The sequence below is a fragment of the Rhineura floridana genome, chromosome 12, assembly GCF_030035675.1.
Source record: "Rhineura floridana isolate rRhiFlo1 chromosome 12, rRhiFlo1.hap2, whole genome shotgun sequence".
NCBI lineage: Eukaryota > Metazoa > Chordata > Lepidosauria > Squamata > Rhineuridae > Rhineura > Rhineura floridana.
The window spans coordinates 6937592-6948232 of record NC_084491.1 but is presented as its reverse complement, the minus strand read 5'-3'; the positions used below and the strand labels follow the sequence as shown (position 1 = coordinate 6948232).

The following is a 10641-nucleotide window of genomic DNA, read 5'->3' as shown; positions in this document are numbered from 1 at the left end:
CTGCTTTGAACAGAGTTTGACACAACCCTTTAAGTTAATAAAACATAGCTAAAATCCCCAAACCTATTACAAACAAATATACATAAAGCCATCATAATGGAAAACAATGTTATAAACTACTTCTTGGTGCCTGAAGCTTATCAAGACGTGCAGGTTTGGCCATCAATTAAAGCAGTTATCAAAACCTGAACCCAATCCAGAAAACAAAAGTTTGCTAAATTTGGAATTTACAGTTTTAATGTTTTTTGATATCTATCTACAAATTGAATATCTGAAAGGCTGACAGAGAATTTTCATGTGCAATTTTGAAATGGAGATCTTAAGTGAGATTTTTTTTCCTTGCCAAAATTAGCCCCTCTCCCTCTTTATATATATATATATTGAAAAGGAAATGTTTTGGTTGCTTTGTAGTTGAGGCAGCTGACAGATATCTTCCAAATGGAAACTTTGGCCAATGAGACTGAGACATGGATGGGAGGGAGCCACGGCAACAGCACCTTCCTCCCTTACTACCAGCATTCTCCTGTCGTTGCTGCCATTTTTATCGTGGCGTACCTCATTGTCTTTCTCTCGTGCATGGCTGGAAACTCCTTGGTCTGCCTGGTGGTGATGAGGAACCAGCGCATGCGGACTGTCACCAACTTCTTCATCTTCAACCTGGCCATCAGTGACCTGCTGGTGGGCATCTTCTGTGTGCCAACCACTCTGATGGACAACCTCATCACAGGTGAGAATCGTTCTGTGGGAGAAGTGGGAAAGTTGGGCTTTCAGAAGTTCCATGGGGTTGTCTAGGGAAGGGAGCGAGAAAGATGGAGCAATGTTTATTTATTTGGGGGAGTTTCCTGTTCAAGTCTAAGATGGCCTTCCCCAACTTCGTATCCTCCAGATGCTTTGGACTGCAACTCCCATCAGCCCCCGCAAGCATGTTAGAGCCATGCCTGTTGGGGCTGATGGGAGTAGGGTTGCCAGGTTCCTGGCCTGAGACTGATCCTGTATCTTTAGGAGAAGAGAAAGTCAGCCAAGTGCAGGTGTTCTTCCAACACTGCAATGGGAAAAACCACAAGGTGGAATTCTCCCTTCCCCCTGCACAACTTTTAAAGATTCAAAAGACCTCTTGGAGGCTGGGACTGGAAATCAAGAGGTCTTCTGTATTTTTAAAAGTTATGGAGGGGGAAGGGAGAAGTCCACCTTGTGGTTTTTCTCATTACAGGGTTGCAAGAACACCTGCACTTGGATGACTTTCTATTCTCCTAAAGATACAGGATCAGTCTCAGGCCAGGAACCTGGCAACCCTAGATGGGAGTTATAGTCCAAAGCATTTGGAGGAAACCAGTTTTTGAAGGCTGGTCTAAGACTTCTCTCCTCTGCCTCTTAAAGAAGGCCTCTTCCTATGTTGGCCAGGAATCAAGGTCCAAGAGACCCGCTGCAAGGGGTCATAGTTCAGTGGCAGAGTACATGCTTTGCATGGAGGGGATCAGTTATCCACATTTTCATGTAAAAGGATCTGCTGGGCTCTGCTGGAGATCTTGAAGACCTTGGAGTCCAGTTGCTGGTCAAAGGTAACCAGTACTGGGTTGGGTGGACTCAAAAGGGGGCAGTTACACATGTTCATTCATGGTGAAGACTCTGATGGAGCCTTAAGAGCCATCTCCTAACTCAGCCCTTCAGTTGTTTTTAACTGCTTTAATCATGTGTTTTAAAATTGTTGTGACCCGCCTTGAGACCTTTGGGCGAAGGTCAGGATGCAACAACAACAACAACAGACTTTGATGCTGTTCTAGATCAGATGCATTGGTGCTGTCTTTGGTTGCATTAAGGTGATGGTCAATTATTGCTTGAAGTATAGGCTAAGGTTTCAAATGGCTTTATTGTTTTACGCTGCCCTGGGATCCTCACTGATTGTACCGACAAAACAAAAGGAAATGCCTCTCAGGTGCTGAAAGACGACTGCAGAGAAGCAGGGCTGCCTTATTTCTTTGCTGAGGAAGGCAGAATGCTCACCTCTGTGACTTCCTCCCTTTATTCTTTGGCATGTTGATGGCTGTTCTGGTGTGAGAAATCTGCCCTGGAATGAAATGTGGAAAAGCGCTGGAGCTGCTTCCAGTGTACTAGACGTGCCGGCTTTTCAGTGCTAACTTCAGCAGTATCAAGAATGCCCTCGGAATCAGTGCTGGCTGGTCCATTTGTACAAGTGGGGCTCTGCCCCACCAAGCTCATTCTGCCCTCAGCCAGCCCCTTGCTTGCCAACCTCCTTCCTTACAACCAGTCCAGGGAGTGACCCTTCCTGTCAGTTACCTCCTTCTTTGTGTCAGTATTACCTGTGAAGAACTCAGCAGGGAGGAGGAGGGGGAAAATTGAGCATCTGCCATTGGCTTTGGCCATATGACCTGTTGGCCTCTCTGCCTTCCACCCTCCACTCTCAATGGGCACTAGCCACTACTACTCAGGATAGTTTGGCGACCCAGCTCAATTGCACCTGCAAAGAGCTCTGGTGCAAAGAGCTCTGGAGCGAAGAGGGGCCCCTTCCAAAGAGAGATTAATTCACTCCCTGAGCTGTTGATTCAGTCATCGTTCTCTGGCCTTGAATGTAGGCAGGGGCTTGCAAACACCACTTAATAAACCCCAGTGTTTCCCTGTTTTGCACTCTCTCTGTTGTTTAATTAATGGATGTCGAAGATCACATTTAAAGCACATGGCTTCCCCCACAGAATCCTGGGAAGTGTAGTTTACCCCTCACTGAGCTACAATTCTCAAAACTCTTAACAATCTACACTTCCCAGGATTCTTCGGTGGAAGCCTTATGCTTTGAATGTATGGTGTGGCTGTGACCTGCAACACTATTGCAAGTCTGCTGTTTCTCCCAGAAGTGTCTTTAACGCTAATCAGCCAATACTTGCTCTCAACCATTAGTGCAAGAACTAGCAGAAGAGTCTTTCCAGGTTACATTTATCTTTGCAAGGTGTAAAATGGGTATAACAACTTTGCACTACTGAGTACATAGCAAGGATCACAAAGGGCTTTACAATGCTACATTGATGATTAACAGGAAGTTGGCTTATTCTGTGCATCTCCTACATGACAGGATGGCCTTTCAACCAGGTTATCTGTACCATGAGTGGCCTGGTCCAAGGGATGTCCGTCTCTGCTTCTGTCTTCACCCTTGTGGCTATAGCTATGGACAGGTAAGGCTCTTTGCTTTGTTATGGGTATTGCAACAAATGAGGAGAATTTTGTTTGTATTTTGTATGCCAAACTGGAATGGGTTCAGAGGAGGGCAACAAAGATGATCAGGGGACTGGAAACCAAGCCCTAGGAGGAGAGACTGAAAGAACTGGGCATGTTTAGCCTGGAGAAGAGAAGACTGAGGGGAGATATGATGGCACTCTTCAAGTACTTGAAAGGTTGTCACATAGAGGAGGGCCAGGATCTCTTCTCGATCGTCCCAGAGTGCAGGACATGGAATAATGGGCTCAAGTTGCAGGAAGCCAGATTTTGACTGGAGAGCAGGAAAAACTTCCTAACTGTTAGAGCCATACGACAATGGAACCAATTATCCAGAGAGGTAGTAGGCTCTCCGACATTGGAGGCATTCAAGAGGCAGCTGGACAGCCATCTGTTGGGAATGCTTTGATTTGGATACCTGCATTGAGCAGGGGGTTGGACTTGATGGCCTTATAGGCCCCTTCCAACTCTACTATTCTATGATTCTATGAGTCATTGGGTGGCTACCAAATCACTGTGGAAGGGCTAGTAGCCAGTTTGGAGACCAAGGATGTCTTTTGGGTCAGTAGGGTGATTGATTTGGGGCCAGTAATGGGGCCAATAGATTCAGAAGAGCTTCCAAAGGACCACGGATATCTGACGGGACCACAAAGCTGAATCTTAAGTCCCAGAGGGATCCCTAATATTGTTTTTCTTGCTGTCCTGAAAGCAATCATGAGACCAGTAGGAAAGGGTGGATTGGGAATCATAGAAGCAAAGGGAAGAGAGTGGGGGAAGCGCCTGCTGCCTCAACAGGATGCTTCACCAGCCTGGTGCCCACCAGATATTTTCGGCTACATGAGCCCCAGCCACCTGATGTAGCGTGAAAGAGTGGGTATGTTCCTCAGCTATAGGTTGAGCTGCCTCTTGGCTTTGAAGTAGAAATGACACACACATATGTCAGGCAATCAAATCGTGGCTTAGCAAAGTCTTGCACTTTGCCCTATGCTTTCAAAGGGCAGACCACCATTTTTTATTTTTGAAGGTGCTGTGCAATCATTCATGCACTGATCTTTCATGACCTTCAAAATTAAAAAAAATGTAGGACTAGCCAATTGGCACGGACAGCTTCTGCTTCAAGCTTGCCTGAGCCTGGAGAGGAATAGGTGTGCAATGAGGGCACCCCCAGAACACCCCCGAAAGGTTTAACATCCGGAAGCCTTTTGATTAAATGTTTCTCTTAACACAGGTGTAAGGAACCTTTGGCCCTCCAGATGTTGCTGAACTACAATTCCCATTAGCCTCAGCAAGCATGGCCAATGGCTGACGGGAACTGTAGTTCAGCAACATATAGAGGGCTAAAGGCTCCCCATACCCGTCTTAAAATAACTCACAAGTAAAGCCAGAATTTCAAAGTTTGAATCCCTGTACTATGGACTGAAAATTAGCTCTTGTTGCAGTAGGGTTGCCAGGTTCAGGGCATGAGACTGATCCTGCATCTTTAGGAGAAGAGAAAGTAAGCCAAGTGCAGGTGTTCTTGCAACACTGTGATGGGAAAAACCACAAGGTGGAATTCGCCCTTCCCCCTGCACAACCTTTAAAGATACAGAAGTCCTCTTGGTTGCCAGGCCCAGCCTCCAAGAGGTCTTCTGTATCTTTAAAAGTTGTGCAGGGGGAAGGGAGAATTCCACCTTGTGGTTTTTCCCATCACAGTGTTGCAAGAACACCTGCACTTGGCTGACTTTCTCTTCTCCTAAAGATACAGGATCAGTCTCAGGCCAGGAACCTGGCAACCCTATGTTGCAGGCACCATAAAAACTTAAAGGGAGTGTCCATGCCAGGGATGACAAACGTCACACTGGCAGGTTGCCTTGATCTAATGAGTTTTGTCCTGGGGATTATTCTGAAGTGTATTCCCTGGAGTGAAATCATGATGTCAGAACCACTCCTGAATTTGAATTTACATCTTACAAGTACATCAAAGGTTGTGCCTGACCTTTCACTAAAGCCTTTTGACAGTTGGATCGATTTCCAGATCTGTGTCTGCACTTAAATTCATTCATGTTATGTAAGGCTGGTGCACATCCCAAATCAACAGGACCAATGAGCCAACCCTAATTTAAAATCAAAGCCACATATAACATATATGAAACTGTCTTACACTGAATCAGACCATTGGTCCACCTAGCTCGGTATTGTCTACTCTGACTGGCAGCAGCTCTACATCGTCTCAAGCAGGGACCTCCCCCAGCTCTGCAAACTGATATGCTTTTTAACTGGAGGTGCCAGGGATTGAACCTGAGACCTTCTGCATGTGAGACAGATGCTCTGCCACTGAGCTATGGCCCTTCCCTACATTTATGCTCTGGGTCTCCCCAACGGGCCCAAGAGTTATTTGCATAACTCTTCCTCCCTCAGTTTGTTGGAGGAGAACATGTGGGTCATTTCCTCTTGCTAACCCTTTCTGCTTCTGACTCCTCCAGATTCCACTGCATTGTCCTGCCTTTCCAAGAGAGGCTCAGCCTTGTGAAGGCCATGGTTATTACTATTGTGGTGTGGCTCCTGGCTATAGCCATCATGTGCCCTTCTGCCATCGTGCTCACTGTTGGGCGCATGGAAGACCACTATATGGTGCTCAGTGATGGCAAGAACACCACCTACCCACTCTACACATGCTATGAAGCCTGGTCGGACAACAACATGAGGAAACTCTACACCACCATCCTTTTCATCCACATTTACCTGGTGCCCTTGACTCTCATCCTGTTCATGTATGGAAGGGTCTGCCTGAAACTCTGCAGTTCCACGGTGCCTGCCACCAAAAGCCCAATTAGTGCTGTCAGAGCCAACGGCACCTTTAAAAAGAGAATCAAGGTCATCAAGATGCTGATCTTGGTCGCTCTCCTCTTCATGATCTCCTGGCTGCCCTTGTGGACGCTGATGCTGCTGGTGGATTATAATAATTTGGCTGACGAACACCTAGACTTGCTGACGGGTTATTTCTTTCCTTTTGCCCACTGGCTGGCATTCTCCAACAGCAGCATCAACCCCGTCATCTATGGCTACTACAATGAGAACTTCAGGAGGGGCTTCCAGGCTGTCTTCAAGTTCCAGCTTTGCTCCAAAGAGATGACGCACCAGGAGACTTACTCTGAGCAATCGCGGGGGCCCACTGGCTTCGGGATGTGCAACAAAGTCTTTGCAGAGGCAACCTCTTCTAATTCAACGTCCTCGCAGCACACTCAGAACATGGCCCCTCTCTTCTCTAGAAGCGTCCAACTCAAGTGTCCTGGCCTTGGCTTAGAGGACATTGATAAGATAATGACCTATCATGGTGTTAACCAGGCTTGGGAGAAGACAGAAACATAAAACTGCTAAAATCAGGGTGTGTGTATGTTTAAGGCTGGGGAAAAAATACGTCTTCTGGGCAATACTGCCATCTCTTTCCTTTTCAGAATTAAAGCCAGTTTTTGCTGTATTGTGGTAACATAAGAGAACGAAACAGATCTAGCATAGCACCCACACCATCTATTTAAAGCACATTTAAAATGCATGGCTTCCCTCAAAGTATCCTGGGAACTGTAGTTTTCTCCTCACAGAGCTACAATGCCCAGCATCCTTAACAAAATGTAGTTCCTCAGATTGTTTGGGGGAAACCATGTGCTTTAAATGTATAGCGAGGATTTGACCTAGGACTATAATGTAAGTAATATGAAGGGGCAAGGAAGGGCATAGTTCTGTGATTTACATGGCTTTTAACTGATTTTAATACTGTATTTTTAAATTGTCATAACCTGCCCTGGGACTTCATGGTGAAGGATGGGTAATTAATAATAATAATAATAATGCTCCAAAAGATTTCAAGTGCAAGGCTTGTCATCTCCAATTAAAAAGGGACATCAATTTGCAAGGCTGGAGAAAGCCCTTAGATGAGACTCTGAAGAGCTGCTGCTAGTCAGAGTGGGTGATACTGAGCTTGATGGACCAATGGTCTGGCCTTGTACAAGGCGGCTTCCTATATGACTTAATTGTTTGGGGAAGTGCCACAACATGGCGGCATTGCAATGCTTTGCATACGGAAAGTTGGGAACATGGGAAGCTGCCTTCCACTGAGTCAGACCATTGGTCCATCTAGCTTAGTACTGCCCACACTGACTGGCAGCAGCTCCCCAGGATTCTTTCCCATCTCCTGGAGATGCTGCCAGAGGTAGAACCTGGGACCTCCTGCATGCAAGGTAGATGCTCTGCTACTGAGCGATGGCCCTTTCCCAGGGTTCCAGGTTCAGCCCCTGTTATCTCCGGTTAAAAGGATCAGGCAGCAGGTGGGAGACCCTTCCCTGCCTGGGACCCTGGATTGCGACTGGCTGCCTGAGGAGACAATCTTGGGAAATGTAGCCTGACCTGGTACAAGGCAAAAAGCTATCAAGTCTTATAGCACCTTAAAGATTTATTATGATGTAAGCCATAATAAATGCACTCTAGTCTACATAGGATGATGCTGGAATAAAAATGTTTCGGCTGCAAACAGCCCAGCCCAGATGTCTCTGGAAGCTGATATGTAAGTCTGCTCCCTTGGTGCTTCTGAAAAGGAAATGGAGGCATATTTCAGTGTGGTGCAGTGGATGCAGGTCCCTCTTTTAAGAATCTGGAGCTACTTTTCTGGAAGCCTTGGTGACTAAGCTGGAGGATTGGATTTTGATGCTGGATCAGGGCTCTTCCAGACTGTCATTAGTTTCAGGTGGGATTCAATTATGTACCAGCAAATTTAGGTCGTACAGTTAAAGTAGATTAGTGCTCTTGCACAACAAAGCCACTCTGCCCCTCCCCTCAGACATTTTGTGACATGACAAGTTACGGTGCAAAGTATTGGAAGGTCTGGCATAACAGCTGGTTGATGCAAAATCATATAAACTCCTGGCAAACCAACCAACGTGGATGTTCAAAAACAGCCAACGTTATCTAATTTCCCTGCAAACTTGTGCAAACAAGTCAAAGGAATACTCAATAAGCAGGTTGTCTGGAAGTCAATGGAAGCCCTGTTCAGATGTTCAAAAGAACATGTGAGGGCACAAAATGTGTCAGGGGATGCCGGGGCGCATGCATTGGCCCCAAACTTCTCCAACCCAATCCATCATGACCTTCCAGTGTTGAGCACGAAGGTCTGAAGGGGGCTTTTAAGTGCATTTAGCTGAATGCACCCAGGTACCTCCCATCAATCAGTAACCATGATAACGGTTACAAGCCCTCTTCAGACCTTCCTATTCATCATAGGAAGTTTGAGCGAGGAAGGGGCACTGAAGGTTGTATCCAACTAGGTCCTACTCAATATATTGATTAATGAACTGAAATTAATGAACTTAAGTTAGTTATGTCAATTAACTTCAATGGGTCTACTCAGAGTAGGACTAGCACTGAATATCACCCAATGGGTGCAGCTGGCACAAGTACTCCCATGGCGCTTACGTACTTTTTACTCCCAATGCATTCTTTGAACACCTGAGCAGGGCTTGCGACTGGATTTAGAGGCCTCAGAATTGACACAGTTAAGTCTTGAGCTGGTAGAATTAATTGCACTTTCAATGATCACCTTTGTTTGCAAGAAAACGATACTAGTTTTGAATGGTGTCTCATGTAAAAAAAAACGATACTAGTTTTGAATGGTGTCTCATGTAAAAAAAATGTCTGGAAGTAGCAAATGAATATTCTAGTGTCCTGTTTAGGAATGGGGGAGCAGACCAACCTGATCCAATGCTCTTGAACTTGCTTGTGGATTGGAGCACAACTCCTGGTTAAATTCTCTGGATTTTGTAAGGATAGTTTTGGTGTGCAAAAAGTGCACACAAAAAATGTATACATAAAAGGTGCATACAAAATGTGTGTTTTTCAGATGAATGCCTTGAAAAGTGCATATTTTACATTTAAAATGTCTGCATTTTACATAAGAATGCATAAAATGTGTACAATTCAAATGTGGACTTTTTATTTATTTATTTAATTTGTATCCCACCCTTCCTCCCAGGAGGAGCCCAGGGCAGCAAACATCATAAAAACAGATCTTAAAATACATTAAAACAAAACAGCATTAAAAACATTTAAAAAAACAACCTTAAAAAAGGGTTAAAAACATTATTAAAAGACATATTAAACAATTCTGACACAGATGCAGACTGGGATAGGTCTCAACTTAAAAGGCTTCTTGGAAGAGGAAAGTCTTCCAAAGGCACCGAAAAGATAGCAGAGATGGCGCCTGCCTAATATTCAAAGGGAGGGAATCCCACAGGGTAGGTGCCGCCACACTAAAGGTCCATTTCCTATATTGTGCAGAACGAACCTCCTGATAAGATGGTATCTGCAGGAGGCCCTCACCTGCAGAGCGCAGTGATCGACTGGGCATATAAGGGGTAAGACGGTCTTTCAGGTATCCTGGTCCCGAGCTGTATAGGGCTTTGTATGCCAAAACTAGAACCTTGAACTTGGCCTGGTAGCAAATGGGCAGCCAGTACAATTCTTTCAGCAGTGGGGTGACATGTTGGCGATACCCTGCCCCAGTGAGCAGTCTCGCCGCTGCATTTTGCACCAGCTGCAGCTTCCAGACCAACCTCAAGGGCAGCCCCACATAGAGCGCATTACAGTAATCCAGCCTAGAGGTTACCAGTGCGTGGACAACAGTGATCAGGCTATCTTTTGTACATCCTTAAAAAAAAATAATACAAAGTGGAATAGTGCAGACCTGTGACTGAGCACCAACAAGCCTGAAATAAGGTGGAATTCAGCTGTTCAGTCCATTGCTAATCCTCTTCTGGTTCCACAGAGTAAGGCAGGTCTGTTGACACAACACCATGGAGAGCTCCAAGTCAGCACCTTGCTTTAATGACTGAGGCCTTTTGAGCCTCTACCTCCAGGTCCACCTCTAATAGGCTCACCCTTCTTCTGGAGAAGTAGAGTCTCTTAAAGGGCCAGCCCTTCTGTGCAATTCTCATGTGTTTCATGGCTTTGTACATAGCGTGCTCCTTATGCTATTGGACTGGCAACGAAATGTAGGAGGTGCTTGGTTCCTCAGGCCCAGGGGAATGTTCCCATGAGAGTCTTGGCTCTGGTTCTATGGGCCCTGGTGCTGTAGGATCTGGCTTAGTGGAATCCTGCCTGCCAATCTCAGGTTTAATGGTCTCCTCATATCAGCACCAGCCTTGGAGACATGAACCTGGTCTGACTCCTTACACTGTAAGCCTCCAACTCAGTTTCCTAGTCAGTGCTGGACTTCAGGGTCATGAAGAACTGTTCTAGCCTTCTACCTGCTGATAAGCATCCCCCACATAAGGACCTATTAAAAAAGATATTGCCTACTTCCTGTCTAAAGCAATACACTCCATTTCATATGTCACCTCTAGACTCTACAGTCTCATTCTGTTGGATATGTAAATCCAGCCTCATAGCCGATGT

General features: G+C 45.7%; 1 protein-coding gene and 1 long non-coding RNA gene across 2 annotated transcripts; one reads left to right on the top strand and one right to left on the bottom strand.

Annotated features, from left to right (window-relative positions):
- Nucleotides 1–263: 263 nt before the first annotated feature.
- LOC133368397 (uncharacterized) lies at nucleotides 264–10044 on the bottom strand. The gene is made up of 4 exons (XR_009758631.1): nucleotides 9932–10044; nucleotides 5944–6056; nucleotides 2002–2065; nucleotides 264–739 (listed from the first exon to the last, which is right to left on the bottom strand). It is a non-coding gene; the product is annotated as an uncharacterized LOC133368397 (long non-coding RNA).
- Nucleotides 266–6603, top strand: LOC133368396 (neuropeptide FF receptor 1-like). The gene is made up of 3 exons (XM_061592590.1): nucleotides 266–727; nucleotides 3083–3182; nucleotides 5685–6603. Exons 1-3 carry the CDS (start codon nucleotides 439–441, stop codon nucleotides 6568–6570), a joined length of 1275 nt encoding a protein of 424 aa, XP_061448574.1. The 5' UTR covers nucleotides 266–438; the 3' UTR covers nucleotides 6571–6603.
- Nucleotides 10045–10641: the final 597 nt, after the last annotated feature.

Coding starts and splice junctions, on each gene's coding strand:
- LOC133368396 (XM_061592590.1), top strand. CDS start 439: ATGGAAACTTTGGCCAATGAGACTGAGACATGGATGGGAGGGAGCCAC. Junction 728..3,082: donor GATGGACAACCTCATCACAG/GTGAGAATCGTT, acceptor CCTACATGACAG/GATGGCCTTTCAACCAGGTT. Junction 3,183..5,684: donor GTGGCTATAGCTATGGACAG/GTAAGGCTCTTT, acceptor TGACTCCTCCAG/ATTCCACTGCATTGTCCTGC.